The 20165-nt window shown below is 67.5% G+C and overlaps 4 protein-coding genes across 15 annotated transcripts; 3 read left to right on the top strand and 1 right to left on the bottom strand.

Annotated features, from left to right (window-relative positions):
• Positions 1-166: 166 nt before the first annotated feature.
• On the bottom strand, positions 167-4220 carry CNN1 (calponin 1). 2 transcript variants are annotated; one of them, XM_075076234.1, is made up of 7 exons: positions 3641-4220; positions 2525-2646; positions 2206-2272; positions 1947-2084; positions 1545-1655; positions 1135-1281; positions 167-615 (listed from the first exon to the last, which is right to left on the bottom strand). In XM_075076234.1, exons 1-7 carry the CDS (start codon positions 3701-3703, stop codon positions 388-390), a joined length of 876 nt encoding a protein of 291 aa, XP_074932335.1. In that variant the 5' UTR covers positions 3704-4220; the 3' UTR covers positions 167-387. The 2 variants fall into 2 exon arrangements, with proteins under 2 accessions (XP_074932335.1, XP_074932336.1); XM_075076235.1 differs by having other exon boundaries at positions 186-615; positions 1135-1161; positions 3641-4084.
• An 821-nt stretch (positions 4221-5041) lies between these two features.
• Positions 5042-7898, top strand: ECSIT (ECSIT signaling integrator). 2 transcript variants are annotated; one of them, XM_075076224.1, is made up of 7 exons: positions 5042-5245; positions 5403-5814; positions 5940-6163; positions 6542-6596; positions 6852-7000; positions 7381-7483; positions 7560-7898. In XM_075076224.1, exons 1-7 carry the CDS (start codon positions 5183-5185, stop codon positions 7877-7879), a joined length of 1326 nt encoding a protein of 441 aa, XP_074932325.1. In that variant the 5' UTR covers positions 5042-5182; the 3' UTR covers positions 7880-7898. The 2 variants fall into 2 exon arrangements, with proteins under 2 accessions (XP_074932325.1, XP_074932324.1); XM_075076223.1 differs by having other exon boundaries at positions 6804-7000.
• Positions 7899-8035: 137 nt separating this feature from the next.
• Positions 8036-12156, top strand: ZNF653 (zinc finger protein 653). 10 transcript variants are annotated; one of them, XM_075076221.1, is made up of 9 exons: positions 8036-8368; positions 8650-8693; positions 9039-9254; positions 9462-9866; positions 10078-10255; positions 10829-10946; positions 11041-11155; positions 11242-11341; positions 11593-12156. In XM_075076221.1, exons 1-9 carry the CDS (start codon positions 8193-8195, stop codon positions 11768-11770), a joined length of 1530 nt encoding a protein of 509 aa, XP_074932322.1. In that variant the 5' UTR covers positions 8036-8192; the 3' UTR covers positions 11771-12156. The 10 variants fall into 10 exon arrangements, with proteins under 10 accessions (XP_074932322.1, XP_074932321.1, XP_074932320.1 ...); XM_075076220.1 differs by having other exon boundaries at positions 8647-8693; XM_075076219.1 differs by having other exon boundaries at positions 8036-8506; positions 9495-9866; positions 10081-10255.
• Positions 12157-13013: 857 nt separating this feature from the next.
• On the top strand, positions 13014-19534 carry ELAVL3 (ELAV like RNA binding protein 3). Its single transcript, XM_075076075.1, has 7 exons — positions 13014-13022; positions 14724-15009; positions 15574-15677; positions 15971-16124; positions 16400-16616; positions 16957-16995; positions 17156-19534. Exons 1-7 carry the CDS (start codon positions 13014-13016, stop codon positions 17478-17480), a joined length of 1134 nt encoding a protein of 377 aa, XP_074932176.1. The 3' UTR covers positions 17481-19534.
• The last annotated feature ends 631 nt before the right edge of the window (positions 19535-20165 follow it).

Genomic DNA, 20165 nt, shown 5'->3' with positions numbered 1-20165 from the left:
CATGTGCCTCGGTGTGCCCCCATCCCTGTCCCATCTCCATGCGTTGTTGTTCCCCTACCTTGTGTCCCCACAGCCCTGTGCCTTGTTGTCCCCTGCAGTCCCCCTGCCTTGTTCCCCCCATGCCTCCTTGTCCCCGGTCTTGCCATTGTGCCTCCTTGTCCCCCGTGCTGGTGCCCGCAAAGGTGGCAGGTTTGCATGTGGGTTTTATTGTGCCTTGGTGGCTTCACATAGGAGGGGCAGCAGCGGGGCCAGGCCCCCTGGCCAAGCTCCCCCGGGCTGAGCCCCCTGGCCGTGCCGGCCCCATGGGGCCAGGGGCGCAGTGAGGCCGGTGCGGTGGGGCCCTGCGTGGGGCAGGGCAGTGCGGTGCAAGCAGCCGCGGGCCGGCAGCTACTGGGAGTTGTAGAGGCCGTCGAGGCCGTCCTCGCCCAGCAGCTCAGGGCCGCCGCAGTACTTGGGGTCATAGACCTGCCGCGGCAGCCCGTACACCGTCATGCCCTGTTGTGAAGCGCCCTTGTTGCTGCCCATCTGCAGCCCGATGGTCATCGTGTCACAGTGCTCCATGCCCAGTGCTGGCTCAAAGATCTGCCGCTTCGTCCCCGGTGCCGTCATCCCCGCCTGGGCAAGGACAGTGCTGGGGGTGGTGGCCTCGGCCTCTCCGTGGGGACCGGGGGGGTGTGTGTGTCCCCCCGTGTCCCTGTCCTCCCCAGATGGTCCCTTAGCCTCCTGTGAGGGTCCTCCAGCTTCCCTCAAGGGTCCTTCAGTCTCCCCATGGGTCTGGAGGGGGTCCCTCTATCCTCTCCAGGGCATCAGAGTGGGTCCCTTGTCCTCCCCAGAGGGTCCTTCAGCCTCCTCAGGGGACTGCATCTCGGGGTGTCAGGGGCCCTGGGGGCCCCCCAATCCTTCCCCCCACTGCCCATGGGGACTCCCTCACCCCCTCCCTCCAGTGCCATGTCCCCAAGTCCCTTCACCTGCCTGACTTGGGACACTGGAGTCCCTGGGGACATCAGTCTCCCTGTGTCCCCTGTACCCAGCAGGCCCAACACAGTGGGGTCCCTGCAGGTATGGCAGTGGCTGTGTCCCACCCCCAGCTGGCACCCTTGGTGCCCCTGGGGAGAGCGCTCCCCACATCCGCACCTGGCTGGCGCCCTTGTTGGTGCCCATCTGGAGGCTGATGGTGGCCTGGTCCAGGGGCTGGTCCGTCCCCAGCTTGGGATCATAGAGGTGCCGCCGTGTCCCATATGCTGTCATGCCTTGCTGGCTGGCAAACTTGTTGGTGCCCATCTGGGGGTGGAGGAGAGGGGAAGTTGCAGGCGGGGACAGGGACAGGCACCCACCAGCCCCAACACACTGGGACTGCCCTCCCCACCGTCCACAGCGAAAGCCTGTGTCCCCAAAAGACACACCCTCCCCACCCCCCAGGACCCCTGGGCACCCCATGTGCCCTGATGTCCCCCAGAATCCCCCGATCCCCCATGCACCCTGCCATCCCCCTGTGCTTCCCCCATCTCCTTTTACCACCCCCACCCTGTGTGTCCCCATGGTACCTGGAGGCCGATGATGTTCCTGCCTTCACGGAGCTTCTCAGGGTGGAAGCGCCGCTGCTGCTTCTCTGCGTACTTCACCCCCAAACCCACGTTGTTCCCCTTTGTCTTGGCCTGCACAAGACCCTGAGGCTCAGGGCGTGCATAGGCTTTCGCCCCATTGCAGCCCCCAGACTCATGTTTATCCCCAGTTCCCCTGGGACTGCCCCCAAGCCACAGCCCAGGTGCCACACCCCCCAGGGCTCCCCCGAGCCCCTGGCTTTGCCCCATTTGGCCCCATCACCTAGCAGGTGAGGGCAATGGGGGAGGACTGGATGTCCTCCCAGGGGTTGTAGGGAGCCCCCAGGGCCCCCAGCCCACCCCCAAGGACTCCCAAAGACCCCCGTCCTATCCCAGTGGGGTCACCTGGCTGGCAAGGGCGATGAGGGTGGACTGGACCTGCGTGTGGTTGGTGTTCTCGAAGAGGTCGTTGGCCTCAAAGATGTCGTGGGGCTTCACCCCGTAGCGCGTGATGGCCCGCAGGAAGTTCCCGATGTTCTCCAGCTGCACACAGGTCAGCTCAGAGCCTGGACCCCCAGACCATCCCCCGGGTCACCCCCCGCAGTCCCCTGAGCAGCGCCAAGGGCCCCCCCAAGCCCTGACTCCCCTTTTGTGGACCCCTCACCTTGTGCCAGTTCTGGATGGGTTCATTCACCTTCTGCACAGAGCCGGGCTGTAGCTTGTTGATGAGCCTGGGGACAAGGGGTCAGGGTCAGGGTTGGAACAGGGGTCAGCCCTCACTGGTCAGGGTCAGCCCAGGTGAGGTTGGTGGGGGGCAAGGGCTGGGGTCAAGCTTAAAGTCCAGGGTCAAGATTGGACTGAGTTGCCAGAGGATGAGCCCAGACTCCAGCTGGGGTCAGGGGTGAGCTGTGCTTCCAAAGGACAGCCTGGTTCCAGGGTTGGGGTCAGGGCTGTGGTCATTGGTCATTGTTCAGGGGTCATACTCGCAGAGGATGACACCATCCTTGAGGCCATCCATGAAGCTGTCTCCGATGCGGCGACCGGTGGTCCCCTCGATCCAGGCACGCAGCTCCCGCTCCGTCTGCGGGTCATACTTCTGTGCCAGCTGGGGATGGGAATGGGGGACACCATCAGGGGCGTGTGGTGACATGAGGGACACTGTCAGAGGGACACGGGGACATGTGGGACATAGGGGATACGGTGGGCACTGTCAGGAGGACGCTGTTAGACGGGAGAATGCAGAAGGGGATGGAGGGCTGAGCAGGGGGCAGGGGAGATGGGGGGGCACGGGGGGGGGGAGGGGTGCCACTCCAGGGGTGACAGACGAGCTCATCCCCTGCTCTCCCCCCCTCCCCTCATGGCGGTGGGGTTGGGGTGGGTGCAGAAGAGCTCTGGACGCTTGGGTCCCCCAGGTGCTGGGGGGGAGAGTGGGGAGGTGGTGGTGGTGGGCCGTGCCGGGAGGGAAGGGGGGTATCTACCCCCGCAAGGCAGGGAGGACGCGGGCGCCCGGGCCCCCCACCTGCCCCGCCCCCCCCCCCGGGAGGACCCAGCCGTCCGGGCCCGCCGAACCTTTGCCCATATATAGCCCCGGGCTGCGGCCGCCCGCCCGCCGCGCTCCGACGCCTTATAAGGGCGCGCGGCGGGGCCGGGGGCGGCGGGGCCCCCCCGGGTCGCCGGGGCCCCCCCGGCTTAACCCTTCCCGCGCCACATCCCGCAGGCGGCGGCGTCCGGAGGGACGGGACGCCCCCTGCGCCTGCTCCCCGCGGGGCGTCTGCAAGGGGGAAACTGAGGCACGGCCGGGGCGGAGGGACACCCCCCCCCCCCAAAGGCGTCCGGGTGCCGCCCCCTCGCCCCGGACACGGCGGGGACTGTGGCGTCCCGGTGCCCACCCCCTCGCCGCCCGCAGCGGGGACCCAGGCGTCCGGGCTCCCCCGCTCGGGGCAGCACCAGGGACAGCGCCAGCTCGTCCCCCGCCCCCCGCCCGCTCCGGTCCCGCCGGGCCATGCCCCCCTCCCCCGTCCGTTCCTGCCCCCCTTCTCTCCCGGTGGGGTCGGTCCTGCCCGGTTCGGCCCGGCCCGGCCCGGCCCTGTCCCGCCCACCTTATTCTTCACCTCGGCCGACAGCCCGTAGGCCGGCCCGCGGTTGAAGTGCGCGTTGGACATGGGGTCGGTGCGGGAGGGTCCCGGTGGGTCGGGTCGGGTCGATTCAGTTCGCCCCGGTCCGGGTCTGTCCCCGTTCGGCTCGGTCGGGTCGGGTCCGGCTCGGCTCCGCTCGGCCCGGCTCGGCTGGGCTCGGGTCGGTCCCGTCGGGTCGGCTCGGTTCCTCTCGGGTCGCTTCGTCCCGGTCCCGACCCGGCGCCGCCGCCACTTTTAAAAGTCGGCGGAGGGCGCGGAGCCCCCCCGGGCCGGAGCCGCTGCCAGCCAATCTACACCACCCGCCGCGCTGATGTCACCGCGGGGCGGGTGGTGGCGTCATTTTTTCCACATTTAGCGGGGGGATCCCGGGGGGGCGGGGGAGCCCCGGGACACCCCGCCCCCCCAACTGTCCTCAAGCCCCCCTCCCCCCTTCATCCCTTCCCCATCTTCCATCCTCCCCGCTCTCCCACCCTTCCCCCTACCTCTCCGTCTCTCCCTCTGTCTCTCCCTCCTGTTCCTCCGTTCATCTCTCCCTCTGTCCGTCCCTCCTGCCCCTCTGCCCATCCCTCCGTCCCCCTACCCCCCGCCTGACCCCTTGTCCCTCTGTCCCTACTCCTGTCCCTCTGTCCATCCGCCTCTCTCTTTGTCCCTCTCTCTTCCCCGCTCCCCGCGCTGTTTGTCCCCCCCGGACGCCTGGGACCCCGCCCCGAACTCCGGGGTCCCCCCAGTCTCAGGGGGAGCGGTGGGGGCGGGGCGGTCCGGACGCCCGGGTCCTCCCGGTGCCGTCAGCGGATCGGACTCCGCCGGCCCCGAGGGGGGGAAGGGACGGTTCGTCACGGGTGGGGAATGCGCCTCCCCCCCCCCCCAAGCCCGGGACCGCGGCGGGGGGACCCAGGCGTCCAGGCTCCGCCCCCACCGCCCCGAGGGGTCCCGGCTCGAGGCGAGGGCGGGTCGGTATCCCGCGGCCTCGGACAGGGGAGCTCTGGGGCGTTCCGGGGGGCCCGGGCGGCCGGGTGGGGGCGGACTCTGGTGTCCGGGAAGACCCAGGCGTCCGGTGGGGGACCCAGGCGTCTGCGGCCGCCCCCCTGCTCCTGCCGGAGCTGCCGTTTCCATTTATAGCAGCCGTTGCAGCTCTGACGTCACCGTGACCCGTGTACCATCACCACCAGCCCAAGGCTCTGACATCACCCAAGGCCACTGTCCCCAGTCCTGACATCATCGCGTAACCCCGGCTCTGAACGCATCCGTGGGGCCCGCTCTGACATCACGGGGAACCCCTTCGAGCTCCGCCCCCTGCGCCGTCAATCACCGCCCGCGCCCCGCCTCCAGGCGAAGAGCGCGTGGGGATTGGCTCTACCGCAGGCCCCGCCTCATGACCTGGAAGCGCTGGCCGGAGGGGTCGGCGGCACATGGCGGCGCCCAGCACCGCGACCCGGCGTGGGGGGGACCCCGGAGTCCGGCCGTGACCTCCGACCTCTGGCCCGCCCGCACCGCCCCCGCGGAGCCATGAGGCTGCCCTGGACCCGTGTCCTGCCCCGGGGGCTCTGGGGCAGCTGGGGACCCCCGCAGGTGCGGAGGCGGGAGGGGGCGCCGGGAGGTGGGGGGAGGCGAGGGGACACAGGGGGAGCGCAGGGGGAGGGGACACAGCGGGAGGTGGGGGTACGGGGGGTACTTCGGCCCAGCCTCCCCCCGGCCCCCCCAGCCTCGCCCCCTTTCTCCCTTCCAGGTTGCTCGGAGCCTGTGCCAGCGCAGCAGCCGCCCGGCGGGGGACCCGGCAGGGCAGTCCTGGGGGGACGCCTCGGGGGACACCTCCGGGGACGCCTCGGGGACCCCGGCGTGGCGTGACCCCGCTCGCAGGGCGCAGGACGAGGACCGAGGTCCTGCGGCCTTCGCGGCGGCGCTGGCAGCGCTGGAGCAGGCACCTGGACGGCGTGTGGGGCGGCTGGAGCTGGTGGCAGCAGCGCTGGCAGCGATGCCAGCACTGGGGGTAGCGCGGGAGCGGGAGGCCTACCACCGCCTGCTGCGCCTGCTGCCCCGTGGGCCCTGGGTGCCCCGCGGGCCCTTCCAGCGCATGCTGGCCCCCTTTCCCCGGCAGCAGGAGTGCGGCATCCAGATCCTGGAGCAGATGGAGAGATATGGTGGGTGTGGGCAGGGGGAGGGGGTGCCAGGCCCCTGGGGAGGGAGTCTGGATGCCTGGGTCCTTTGGGGAGGGGCTGCCTTGGGTCCTTGGGGAGGGGTCCTGGACACCTGGGTCCCTGTGCAGGTGTGGTGCCAGATGCAGAGACACGGTTCCTGCTCCTGGGCATCTTCGGGCCCCACAGCCGCCCCATGCGCAAGTGCCAGCGGCTGCTATACTGGCTGCCACGGATGCGCCACGTGGACCCCTACCCCCTGCCCGCCCGCCTACCACCGTCTGGCCTGGCCACTGCCCACCTGGGCCTGCGCCGCATCGCCAATGACCTTGATGCCCGCATCACTGTCTACCAGGTGGGACAAGGGGATGGACACAGGTGGGGGACACACCAGGGGACATGAGGATAGGGGATGTGGGGATGGGGATGTTGGGGGACACGTGGGGATGCGGGGGTGGGCAGACAGGGGGCAGGGAACTGGTGTCACTGTCTAGCAGGTGCGATGGGACAGGGATGGGGGGACCGGGACAGGGAACCCACCTCACCATCGGCTGGGTGTAACACATGGATGCAGAGCTGGGGTGGGAGGTGTGAGGATGGGGATGCAGAGGGGTCCCTCTGTCACTGTGGCCGGGTGGCTGGCTGGGCCCCTCCTGGGGATGCAGTCCCCCAGCAAGGCCCCGATGTCCCTGGGTTGTTAAGGGGTGGCTGGTGACCAGTCTCCCTCCCACAGCGGCCAGTGCCGGACGAGGGGGATGACGAGGGCTCCATCCAACCCTACATCATTGGTGAGCACTGCGGGACTCAGGCGGACCTGGGTGTCAGGGGAGGCGTGTGGTCATCTTGGTGGGGGGCAGCTGTCTGGGGCGGGGACCCATGTGTTTGGGGGTATGCCAGCATGTGGGGGGACCCAGGCATTCGGGGGAGCCTGGTGTAGAGGGAGCCCCGCGGTGCTGGGTGTGCAGTCCCCAATGTTGGGGTCCCTTGTGTGGGAGTTTGGGGTTCCCAATGCTGGCATGGGGTCCTTATCTCCCTCCCCACAGGTGCCCAGAGCCCAGACCAGCAGGCGCTGCTGGCTCAGCACGGCCCGGCACAGCCCGTCTTCGTGGAGGGTCCATTCCCCCTCTGGCTGCGCAGCACCCGCCTGTGCTACTATGTGCTGCGGGGGGACCCCCTGCCTCCCCACCTGCGGGTGAGCCTGGTGGATCCCGGGGCTCTGGAGGGGATGGGATGAAACCTTCTATTGCTTGGCACCAGATGGAAGGGGAGGGGGGTCCCCATGGCCCTGGAGCAGGTGGGATGGGCTACCCATGGCCACAGAGGGGTTCCCCTGGCCCAGGACAGGAGGGGTTGGTACCCCCATTGCCCAGAATAGGTGGGAGGAGACTCTTTTATAGCCCAGGATGGGGCAAGATGGGACCCCCGTGGCCCCAGAGAGGTCCCCCTGGCCCAGGACAAAAGGGGACAAGACCCCCATGGCCCAGGAGAGGAGGGGAGGGGACCCCTATGGCCTTGGAAGGGAGGGGAACTCTGGCCCAGGATGCGTAGGAGGGGACCCCTTGCCCCCACCAGGAGGAACCCCCAGACCCTGAGCGCAGCCTGTACTACCCCCTGACCCTCGACCTGGACCTGGAGCGTGGCCCCTGGGATGACGATGACTTCGATGTGGAGGAGGGTAAGGCAGGGGGGCAGGGGCAGGGGCGAGGGGGAACCTCTGTGCTGCCCCCGTCCCCCTGACCCGTCCCCCATAGTGGAGGAGGGCCCCGTCTTTGCGCTGTGCATGGCGGGGGCTGGTGACCGGCACACCCTGAGCAAGTGGATTGCCGGGCTACAGGAGGCAAACCCCATCCTGGGGCGCACCCCAGTCATCTTCCGCCTGGAGGATGGGGACACCCCAGCTGGCGCCCCCGGGGGTCCCCCTGCACCCCAGCTGGGGGCGGTGCCTGCCCCGCCGGTGGTGCTGGAGGCCCCCGGCCCACCGCGGGGGCGCAGCCGCAGCACCGGGGGCGGTGCCACCGGTCCCGGGAGAGGTGGGGGGCCGGGCGTGCCCCCCACAGCCTCGGAGGAATAAAGGAGGTATCGCCGACGGAGAGGGGTGTCTTGTGTCGGGGTCCCGGGGGGGCCGGGGGTACGCGGCGGGTGGCGGCAACCGGCCCCGTGGAGAGCGGCGCACGTTCACACCCGCCGCCTGGGCGCTCGGCGAGCGCGCATGCGCACTGTATGCCGGCGCCGCGGGGCGCGCGACTGGTCCGGTCGGTCCTTCCGCGCAGGCGCATTGCGCCGCGCCGTCTGTCACGAAAAAAAGGCGTGAGCGGGGCCTGCAGCGGAGGAAGTGTTGGTGGCGTCATCAGCGGCGCGCCGCGGCGCGGGGCGGCGGGCCCGGCATGAGCGCGGCCGAGCGGGGCCTGGGTGCGGCGGGCGGTAGTGGCGGCGGCCCCGGCCCCGGGGGCGGCCCAGCGGTGGAGTCGGGAGGAGGCGGCGGCGGCGGACGGAAGGCGCGGGGGCGCCCGCGGCTGACAGAGTCGGACCGGGCGCGGCGGCGGTTGGAGTCGCGGAAGAAGTATGACGTGCGGCGGGTGTACCTGGGCGAGGCACACGGGCCCTGGGTCGACCTGCGTCGCCGCAGCGGCTGGAGCGATGCCAAGCTGGCGGCCTACCTGTTGGGGCTGGAGCGGGGGCAGCGCGCCGGGCGGCGCGGGTGAGCGGGGCTGGAGGGCCGGGGGGCTCGGTGGGGCCGGGGGGCTCGGGTGCCCCCTTCCCGTCTTGCAGCTATCGTGGGGCAGCCCTCCGCAGAGAGGGGCGCCCCGGTTTGTCCTTAGGCCACCAACTCTCTCTCAGCAGGAAGCTGTGGGAGCAGGTCCCTAAAAAGCCCAAACGGAAGAAAAGTGAGTGTAGTGGAGGGGGTGGGTGGGCGGGGGCTGCCCTTGCCGATGGGGGAACCTCTGGGCTGTGAGTTGGGACACCTCAGGCTGGGGTGGGGCTCAGGCAGGGGCTGGGAGACCTGGGGCTGCCAGGGGTGCGGGTGGGGTTTGGGTGGTGATGGGGGATAAGGCTGGGGCTGGAGGAGCATTGGGCAGGGGCTGGGGCATCTGGGGGTGCTGTGGAGTTGACTAGGGCATGCTAGGGGGCTAGGCAGGGCTTGGGGATTGATGGGGGGGATAGGGTTGGGGGTGTGGGGTGTGCCGTGGGGTCAGGTGGGGGGTGCCAGGCTGCCAGCAGCCCTCCCCCAGGGCGGCGGCGCAATGTGAACTGCTTGCGGCACGCGGTGATCTGGTACGAGGACCACCGGCAGCGCTGCCCCTACGAGCCGCGGCTGGCGGAGCTGGACCCCTCCGTGGGGCTCTACACCACAGCCGTCTGGCAGTGCGAGCGTGGGCACCGCTACTTCCAGGATCTGCGCTCGCCTCTGCGACCCCTCAGTGACTCCGACGGGGACAGTGATGATGGTGCGTGTTGGGAGGGGGTGGGCAGGGGGGCACTCAGCTGGGTTGTGGGGATGCAGTGGTGGGGCTCAGGGGTGGTTTGGGGGACCTGACTTTGTTGTCTGGGGGCCTGGCCTGGGGGTGTGTGGGCCCAGGGTGCTTCTTTGGGTCATGGTGTGGGGGGGCTGTTTTTGGGGGCGGGGGCTCCCCTTGATCTTCTTTCTCCTGCAGCAGCAGCTCCCGGCAGCTCCTTCTCATCCTCAGGGGGTTGCAGCTCAGGCTCGGAGGCGACACCACAGGGGGCCCCGTCAGCACCAGGCGGGGTGGCAGTGGCCCCCCCTGCGGGTCCAGGCCCCCCCGAGGGTGCTGCGGAGGGGCGGGCGGCAGCTCTGGAGGCTGTGGTCTGCGTACCCCTACCACTGCCTCTGCGGCTGGGTGCAGGGCGGGGAGCGCTGGCTGAGGGGGGGCCCCCCACCCTGCTGCAGGGTCCCCCCCTCCTCATCCTGGCCAGCCCTGGCTACGATGCGCTGGGGGGGCTGCAGCTGGACGTGACGGGGGACGAGGTGCCCTGTGCTCTGCTGGAAGAGGAGGGCACCTTCCCCCCACCCCCCCCAGACCCCCACCTTCCTAAGACAGGTATGGGGGAGCAGGGGTTATGGGGGTGAGTGGGACTGGGGTGCTGGGATCTCAGGTGTTTGGAGGGTATTGGGGTGCTGGGGGGGGCCGGTGGGACTGGACTGTTGGGGGTCTGAAGTGGATTGGGGTCAGGAATAGAGGAGATTGGGGTGCTGGGGGTGGGGGCATCAGTGGCTGGGTGCCAGCAGTGCCTCACTTAACTCACTGACAGCAGAAGAGGATGAGATGCTGGGGTTGAAGCAGGAGGAGGTGCCCCTCCCTGCCACCGAGCTCCCGCCACAGCCCCCTCCTGAGTCCCCCCAGGAGCCCCCCCTGCCCCCCCCAGCTGAGGACACTGATGGGGGTGATGTATCAGCCATCATCTACGAGATCCCCAAAGAGCCTGAGAGGTCAGGGGAGCGGGGGTTGGGGGTCTCTTGGGTACCTGGAGGCCCAAAGGTGGCCAGGGTGGGGGGACTCAGGACTTGGGAGGGGTGGCACAGTTTGGGGTGTTGCTGGGGGCTTGGGGGAAGTGTGAGGTATTGGGGGTGTCTTTTGGGGGTCACTACAAGGTTTCCTAAGTTTCTGGGGACATGAAGAGGGCTCAGAGCTGGGGAGGGCCTGGGGGTTACAAGGGGTTCAGTGACTGGAGGTGTGCAGGGGTTGGGGCTTTTTTAGGGCTGGGGGAGACCTTGGGGTTATGGAGGTGTCTTTGGGGACAAGAGGGGAGGCTCTGGGGACTTTGGAGGGCAGGGGCTTTTCTGGGGGGCAGGGGACTGGGACAGTTTCCAGGTACTGTGGGGGTCTTTTTCAGAGGTGCTCTTGGGTTGGAGGAGCTGTTCAGGGTTTGTGAAGGGCTTTAGGAGCCTTCAGGTACATGAAGGGATGTTGAATGGGGCCCCTGAATGCCTGGGCCCCGCCTGGCGCTGTGGCCTCTGGTGGGGGCCTTACCCCACGCTGTGCTGTCGCCCCTCCCTGCGCAGGCGGCGGCGGAGCAGGCGGGGCCGTGCCCCCCACCCTGACCCCGAGGGGCTACCGGAGCCGATCGCCTGCCCCTATGCAGGCTGCGGGCAAGTCTATGTTGCTCTCAGTAGCTTCCAGGTGCGCCTCCCTTCCCTCCTTGGGCTGGGGCCACCCTGCTCCCCCTGTGCCCTCTTGGGTCCCCCAGGGACCCCCTCACCTCTCTGCCCCCCAGAACCATGTCAACCTGGTGCATCGCAAGGGCCGGACCCAGCAGTGCCCCCAGCCCGGCTGCGGGAAGAGGTTTTACCTGGCTAACCACCTGCGCCGGCACATGGTCATCCACTCTGGTGAGCCCCACCATCTCCTGTGCCGTGTCCCCCCAGTGTCCCCCGCCCCATGTCTGCCCAGCATCCCCCCACGTCCTCCTCCCCAGGCGTGCGGGAGTTCACCTGTGAGACCTGCGGGAAGTCCTTCAAGCGCAAGAACCACTTGGAGGTGCACAGGCGGACGCACACCGGGGAGACCCCCTTGCAGTGAGTGATGGGGGAGGACACTGGGAAGACCCCCTGTGGGAAGTGTCAAGGGGGTCAATGGGGAGACCCCCACTTGCAGTTAGTGATATTGTAGGGTCACTGCTGCATCGAATGACACAGGGCACCCCACTCTCTCTGACACCCCCGCCCATTCTGCCAACCCTTCTCAAGGTGCAAGGTCTGCACCTTGCAGAAGGGGGGATGAAGGTGCTCCCTCACCCTCCCCTTGCCGTCCCCCCCCCTCCCCCCAGGTGTGAGGTCTGCGGGTACCGCTGCCGCCAACGTGCCTCCCTGACATGGCACATGAGGCGCCATGGGGGGCCAGGGCTGCGCCCCTTCCCCTGTGAGCGCTGCGGGAGGCGCTTTGAGCGCCCTGAAGGCCTCAAGTTCCACGCACTCAAGAGCCACCCCGAGCCCCGCGGCACTTAGCGGGGCGGCCCCCCGCTTCCCCACGCTGGGTCGCTCTGACTTCCCTGGGGCAACCTCATGCTGTGTGGAGGTAGGGAAGTGCCCTCCGGGGGTCCTGCCCCACCCCACCCCGCCCCAAGCACCCTGAGCCCGATGCACTTGGTGGAGCCCCTCACCCCCCTGGGCTCCACAAGCTGCCTCAGGGGACCCTGAACCCCCATTGCCCTGGGCCCCCTTGCTCACCCTTTATTTATTTCCTGACTCTCAGTTGTCATGTTTGCTCTCCTCCCCCGGGGCAATGGGGTGGGGGGACAGTGGGGACCCTGGTTTTGTCTTGGGGAGGGGGGGACCTGCCCCCCCCCCGGGGCCCCCCGGTGCCCCCCGTTCTATTAAAGTGATGGATTTTATTTGCTGCCTCCCACTCTCTGCCTGGGAGCACCCGGGGCGCGAGGGAATGGGGGGGGGGGGGGGCCGGGGGGCTGCCCCGCAGCTCGGGGGGTCGCGGCCCACCCAGGACAGCCCCTCCTCCCCCGCCACCGCCCTCGGGGGGGCGGGGCGGGGCACGCCCCGGCGCTGTCCCCGGTGCTGAACAGGCGGCAGCTCCGCCCTGCCCCGGCGCCGGGGACCCCCCGCTCCGGCGGTGCCACTGTGGGGTCCCCATCCCGCTTCCCCCATCCCGCCCCCTCCCTGCTCAGCCCCCGGCCCTTCCTCCTCCTCCTGCCTCCCCTTCCTCCTTCTCCCCCCCCCCGCCCAGCGCTTCCTTCTTTATTACACCCGCCCTTTGCCTTCATCACCTTCCTCCTCCTTCCCCCGGCCCCCCCCACCTCCTCGCGGGTCACGTGGGCGGGGCCGGGGGGGCTATAGGCGGTGTCTATAGGGGGGTCTTGGGGGGCGTCGGGGGCTCCGCCTGCTCGGCAGCCAATGGGCTTTGCTGGGGGGGCCAGTCCATTTTGGGGTATGGGGGCGGGGGGGACGGACTGCCCCACCTGCGGACGGTGGGGGGGAACGGACGGAGCCATCGCGGAGCAGTGTGGGGGGGCTGGGCCGCGCCCACCGCGGCGGTTTGGGGGGGCCCCGCCCCGCGGCCGCCCAAGGACGTTTAAAGGACCGACGGGGCCGCCGCTTGCAGCACCCGACGCCGCGGCGGAGCCCCCCGGAGCCGCCCCCCCCCGGCTCGGGGCCCCCCGCAGTGCCCCCCAGCCTGCTGGGCCTTGCGGGGGCCCCCCCGAGCAGCCCCCACGGCCGCAGCCCCGGCCCCGCGACGATGGTGACGGTAGGAGCGGGAGGAGGGGCTGTGGGGGTTTGGGGTGTTGTTGGGAGGGCGCAGCCGGTATCCCCAGCACCCTCCATCTCCTGAAAGCCCTGTCCCGAATGCCCTCCCCCAGCTCCCCGGCATCCAACATCCCCCCTCACCCTGCCCCCCCCACTGTGTCCCCCCCCACCCCCTCATCCTCCAGCCCACCAGCATCCCCACCCCCCATGTCCCCATCTCTTCTGTGTGTGTCCCCCATGTGATGGCGTGTGACACACTTGGGTGGGGATGGGACCGCCACGACAGCTGCATGCACACGCGTGTGCATCACATGTTGAGGGCACATGTATGTGTGCAAAGGGCGGGCACGTGCGTGTCATGCAGGGTGTGGAGGGTGTGTCGGCCCATGTGGCATCTGCTGTGCTGGAACATGGGTGTGCCCTGTGTGCTCGTGTGGGACACGTGTGTGCAAGGGTGGGGTGGGGACTCAGCTGTCCCCTGCCTTCCCCCCCCCCCCACCCCCCGAGTCCTCCTCCCTTTGGCCCACACGTGTAGAGCTGCTGCCACATGCACACGCGTGCTTGCAGCGGAGCAGGGCCTGTACACAGGGGCACGCGCGTGTGCCAGTGCACACGCACACGCCTCTGCTTTAGTGCGTGGGCACAGGGATGTCTGTGTGTGGGGAGGAGTCGTATGCGCACACGCGACACGCAGACACGCGCAGCCCCGGGCAGAGCGGGTGTGTGCGGCAGAGGCGTGTGTTGCTGTCTTGGGCGTGTGTCTGTGTCCGGGCGTGTGTCCGTGTCCGGGCGTGTGTTGTGTGTGTGTCCGTGTGTCTGCGTCTGTGTTGCCCGTAAATCCCATTTTGTCAATGTGATTCGGTGTTATTCGGCTTTTCTGCTTTCACTTTTCTAACCGGCCAGTTTCGGGGCTGTCGCTGCCCCGCGGGCGGACAAACGGACAGAAACCCTCTCGCTCGTGCCGGCCCCCTGCCCCACGCGGTCCCCCAGCCCTTAAAGGCACAGTACCTCCCCGAAGGACCCAGGCGTCCGGCCCCTCCGCCCCATTTCAGACCCTGGCCAGCTCCTGGCGGGCCCGGACCTCGGGGTCCCCATCCCGCCGAGGCGGGGGGGGACGACACGGGCAGCCCCCGGGCGCCTGGGTCCCGCGGCCGTGGCTGGCGCCCCCGGGTGTCCCGTCTCCCGTCAATAAAGGCCCATTGTCCCCCGCTATTGTGCGGGGGGGGGGGGGGGGGGGAAGGGGCGGGGGCTCCGCTGCACAATGGGGGATTATCCCCCGGGGGGAGGGGCGCACCGGATGCCTGGGTCCCCTCCTGCTTCGGGGAGCGATGGGAGCCCGGAGGCCTGGGTTGCCTCCTGCCCTGCTGGGGGGTGGGGGCAGCCTGTGGGGACCCAGGTGCCCGGGCCTCAAAGAGTCCACCGCCCCCATGTCCCACCTGAGGTGTCCCTGTTCCCCCCCCCCCCCCAATGTCCTCATCCCCACTGCCACGTTGCTGCCCCCATCCCCGTGCCCCACCCATGGCTCTGTCCCTGCTTCACCTCGGTAATGACTCCTTGTCCCCGCTGCCTGGGGTTCCCTGTGACTGTCTGTCAGTCCCCGTGCTGTCCCCATGACCCTGGTGTCTCGGTCCCTCCGTTGTCGCCATGTCCTTCTGCTGTCCTGTGATGGAGACACCCTTGTAATGCCCATCCACCCCCTCAGCAGATCCTGAGCACAGTGGAGGCCCAGGCTCCCAGCACCCCGGGGCCGTCAGGCTGTGGCCCCGTCCCCGTTCCTGTGGCTGTGCCAGTGGTGGCAGTGCCAGGGCCGGGGGTGGCAGCAGCGCTGCCCAATGGGGCTCCCCCGGTCCCCACCGTGGCCGACGACAGCAAAACCAACCTGATTGTCAACTACCTGCCCCAGAGCATGAGCCAGGAGGAGCTGCGAAGCCTCTTTGGCAGCCTTGGGGACATCGAGTCCTGCAAGCTTGTCCGCGACAAGGTCACCGGTATGGGACAGGGGAGACAGGACACAGGGAGATGGGACATGGGGAGATGGGACAAGGGGCATGGGGCTTGGGGAGACATGGTGGATGGGACACAGGGACACAGGCAGATGGGACACGGGGAGACAGGACACAAGGCATGGGCAGATGGAATATGGGGGCATGGAACATGGGGAAACGGGACATGGGGAGATGGGACATGGGGACATGGGGAGATGGGACATGGGGACATGGGGTGTGGGGAGCCTGGACACGGGAAACAGGGAGATGGGACGTGGGGACCCATGGGGACTGGGACAGGGGTGAGCATGTGGATGGGAACATGGGGGTAGGGACACCTTCAGGAGCGCCTCTGGGCATGTCAGGTCCTGCAAGCTCAACCACAGGGTTGACCCTACTACAGGGATGTGAGGACACATGGGGGTAGGCGTCAACAGCTACAGAGATGAAGGTGGGATGGAAACGGGCCTTGGGGACAGGACTGGGATGGGGGTGGGGGTGGGGACTGGGGATGGCATGACCGGGCCTGGTGCTGGGGCCACCCTTGGTGCTGACCCCACACCCCAGGGCAGAGCCTGGGCTACGGATTCGTCAACTACGTTGAGGCAGGTGACGCTGACAAGGCCATCAGCACCCTCAACGGCCTCAAGCTGCAGACCAAGACCATCAAGGTGCCAGATGCTGGGGTCCCTCGGTGGGATGGGCAGTAGAGGGGTGCCTCGGGGCGGTGGGTGGATGCTGGGGTCCCTCGGAGCAGGCAGACACTGGGGTCCCTGGGGGGGTGGGGTGGACACCAGGGAGTCCCTTGGAGGGGGTAGACACTAGGGGAGTCCTTGGGGGAGGCAGGTGCCTGCATCCCTGGAGGGAGATCCCATGGATGGGAGGCAGCTCTGGCACCTGGACACCTACGTCCCCCGGGCTGACAACCCTGACACACACCCCTCACCCCACTCCACCCCCCCAGGTGTCCTATGCCCGGCCCAGCTCAGCCTCCATCCGTGATGCCAACCTCTATGTGAGTGGCCTCCCCAAGGCCATGGGGCAGAAGGAGATGGAGCAGCTCTTCTCCCAGTACGGCCGCATCATCACCTCCCGCATCCTTGTTGACCAGGTCACAGGTGTGCCTGGGTCCCCCAGGGGAAGGGGACTGCCAAGACACCCTTGGGTGGGGGACAATTTCCTGGATGCTTGGGTCCCAAGGGTGGGCACTGGGTGTCTGGCGGGGGGGCATTCCTTGGAGACCTGGGTCCCGTGGGTGGATCTGTGGGGGAAATTCCCCAGGTGCCTGGGTCCCATGGGTGCATCTGTGCAGGGGACTCCCATCCTGTCCAGCTGCCCATGGCTGTGCAGCAGAGACTCAGGGCTCTGTCCCCCGGACGCCTGACATCTGCAGGTGTCTCGCGGGGGGTGGGCTTCATCCGCTTTGACAAGCGTGTGGAGGCAGAGGAGGCCGTCCGGGGGCTGCATGGGCAGAAACCGCTGGGAGCCACTGAGCCCATCACCGTCAAGTTCGCCAACAGCCCGGGCCAGAAGTCAGGGGGGGCCCTGCTCAGCCTCTGCCCCAGCGCCCGCCGCTATGGCACCCTGCACCACCCCCCCCAGCGCTTCCGGTAAGCTCAACGTGCCCAGGGGCCCCGGGGCGGGTGGGAAATCCCTGGGAACAGGGGCACCCCCCAGGAGATGGGGCCAGCATAGGGTGTGGGGACATCCCCACCACCATGAGGACAGCCCCCAGGAGATGGGGCCACCACAGGGTGTGGGGACATCCCCATCACCATGAGGCCAGCCCCCAGGAGATGGAGCCACCACAGAGCATGGGGACATCCCTAGCGCTATGTGAACACCCCCAGGAGATGGGGCCACCACAGGGTGTGGGACACCCCCATGGCAAAGTGACACCTACATGGGCACACCCTCATGTTCCTCCTAATGGCTTCTTGTCCCCTCCAGGCTTGACAATTTGCTGAATGTGGCGTACGGAGTGAAGAGGTAATGGCCCCTCCCCTCCCCTTCCCCCCCCCCCCCCCCCCCCCAGTCCAGCTTTGCAGCCCCAGCCCCATGCACGGGCCTGTGTGGCCTGGGGGGGGGACACACCTGGCATCTGGGGGGCACCCTGACCCCAGGCCAGCCCGCTGTCGCTGCTGCCCAGGTTCTCCCCGCTGGCCATCGAGGCAGTGCCAGGGCTGTCTGGGGTGGGCCTGGGGGCCCCTGGCCCTGGCTGGTGCATCTTCGTCTACAACCTGGCGCCTGAGGCAGATGAGAGCGTCCTCTGGCAGCTCTTTGGGCCCTTTGGTGCTGTCACCAATGTCAAGGTCATCCGTGACTTTGCCACCAACAAGTGCAAGGGCTTCGGCTTTGTTACCATGACCAACTACGAGGAGGCAGCCATGGCCATTGCCAGCCTCAATGGCTACCGCCTGGGCGACCGCGTGCTTCAGGTCTCCTTCAAGACCAGCAAACAGCACAAGGCCTGAGCCCCACCCCCACTGGCCCCCTGGCCCCTGGGACCGGGTCTCCTGGCACCACCAGGCCACAGGGACCCCCATGAGTACCAAGGATACCCTGGAGACCATGGAGAACGCCCCTGGACAGCAGGAGACCTTGGGAACCCCCTCCGTGGGCAACAAGGACACCATGGGGACACCCCAAGGATATGCTGGAGACTGTGGGGCCCCCCTCCAGGCACCAAGGACACTGTGGGGACCTTCCCACCCTGGAGACCGTGTAGAACGCCCCTGGACAACCGGAGACCTTGAGGACCCCCTCCATGGGCACCAAGGACACCATGGGGACATCTGAAGGACAGCCTGGCTACCACGGACACCCCCACATCTCCTCTAGGCACCATGGACACCCTGAGGATTCCCCCAGGTGCTCCAGAGCTCTTGGGCACAGTGGGGGCATGGAGATCCTGGGGGTACCCCTGAAGAGCTTCCCGCCCCACCACTCTGGAAAGACTGGTGAACCCCCAGGACACTGAGGACAGTGGAATTCCTGGGGACAGACACACCCCCCCCCCGACACCTCAGTAACCCTGGGAATCATGTAGGAGTCTGGATATGGGGGTGTGGCGGTGTGTGTGTGTGTATGTCACCTCCAAAATACCCAGGAATGCCACACACCCCCCAAAGACTCTGGGGACCCTCCCCCCCAGCACCCAGAGATGTTGGGGGCCAGTGCCCCCCCCCGGGCACTGTGGAGACACCTGCCCCTCCCCAAGCACCCAGAGGCCGTGGCAAACCCCCAGTGAGCCCAGGTACCTTGTCAGGGACCCCTGAGACCCACAGCACTCCCTGGGGCAGGTCCCAGCCCAACGCCCACCCTGCCCCTTTTTTAATATATATATATTTTTTCTTTTCCTCTTTTCCTCTCCTCCTCTGGGGAGGTCACACACCCCATAAACGGGGAGAAGTAGGGTATCTTCCTCCTCCTCCTCCTCCTCCTCCTCTCCCCCACCACCCCCCCGGGGGGAGGCTGGGGGGAGGTGTGGACACCACAGGAGTCCCCCGGGACCGAGCGGCCCACTCCCCCCACCCCACCGGTACCGTGGGGGAGGGAAGGAGGGGGAGACCCCTCCCTGCTTCCGCGAGGCTCCGCCCCCACGGCCAAGCCACGCCCCCAAGCCCAAGGTCTACCGGGGCTTGCCCCGCCCCAGCGCTAGGCCACGCCCCCGGCACCGCCCCCTCCGGCGGTGGCCGGAGCACCCGCAGCGGCGCCCAGGGTCTGCGGGTCGGAGCCCCGGGGACCCCCTGCCCCGAGCACGCGATTCGGCTCGTTTTGTCCCCAGGCTGGTGTCAAGTGGGGGCTCTGCCACCCTCCCCTCTGGTCCAGGAGTTAGGGGCGGGGGTGTTGCTCTCGCTGCTCTTTTTTCCCATTTGTTTCTTTCTTCTTGGAGGGGGAAATTTTTTTGGGGGAAAAAGAACAAACAATAACGAATAATAACAATAATGGTAGCGCAAACAGTAGTGGGGAGAGAGACCGACACAGTCTGCGGTGACTCCTCTGGAGCGACAGACAGAAAACCATCTATTTTTTTAAGAGAATAAGAAGGGAAAAAAAAAAAATCCCCTGATGGCCCCCAAAACCGTCCCTCAGGAGAAAAGCTGCAGGGTGGTGGTGGGAGGGGAATCTGTTACGTGCCCACCCCCCCCTCCTCCTTCCCCGCCCCACCCCCGTATTGCTTGGGGGCCGGGCCAGAGGTTGTGACCCCCAGGCGCGGTCACAGCATGTTTCGGGGGGGTGGGGTGGGGGGGTGTGTGGGGTGTGTGGGGGTACGGGTGTGTCTTGTCCCCACCTTTCTCCAGCTACTCTAAAAATGGGTATTTTGGGGGTTTTTTTTGCCCCAGCCTCCTCAGTTTGCTGGGGTGGGTGCTTTTGCTTGGCCAGTTCTAGCATCCCGGCCAAAGAAAAGGGCAGAAAAGCCCCCAGAATGCCCAACCTTCCCAACAGGCTGAGTCCCCCATAGCAGCCCCATCCTCATCACCATTATTATTATTAATTATTATTATTATTGTTATTATTACTATTATTGTTGTTGTTGTTGTTCTTGTTGTTGTTATTATTACTGCTATTATTTATTTTATCTCCTCCGTCGGGATAATTTCTTGCTTTTCAGTGGTTTCAGTTTCTGTTTGTTTCTGATTCTTTGCTGGCTTTCCTCAGCTCTGGGACCCTTGGGACCCCACCCAACCCCTCCTGACCCCAGCTTTTTTGCCTTGTGTTGTGTCGTGCCTGTTTGCAGCTTCTTGTAGGTTTAACTTATTGTTAATGTAAATATTTATTACACCCCCCCACCCCCACCCTGCCCATGTGTGCGTGTGTCCCTGGGGTGGGTGATGGACCCAGACGTCCGGGGCTGCCCCCCATCCCAGGTCTGACCGCCTCCCCGCCCCCCCCCTTCCTCTGCCCTGGGGCGCTCCAGCCTGGGGACCCCTGTCCCAGGCACCCAGGCATCCAGGCAGCCCCAGACCCAGCAGGACTGGTGGGCCAAGGGGACCCCCAGTTCAGTAGCAATAAGAGCTGCACCCCAGGGGTGTCTGGGAGGACCCAGCATGGGGAGAAACTACCTGAGTGTGAACAGGGCCCCCTGCGGCACAGTGGGGCCCCCAGAGGGGACGGGCTCCTGGCTCCCACCCCTGGACCCGACTCTTTGTACTTTT

Source organism: Phalacrocorax aristotelis, chromosome 28 (genome assembly GCF_949628215.1).
Source record: "Phalacrocorax aristotelis chromosome 28, bGulAri2.1, whole genome shotgun sequence".
Lineage (NCBI taxonomy): Eukaryota > Metazoa > Chordata > Aves > Suliformes > Phalacrocoracidae > Phalacrocorax > Phalacrocorax aristotelis.
This window is presented reverse-complemented; position numbering and strand designations above follow the sequence as displayed.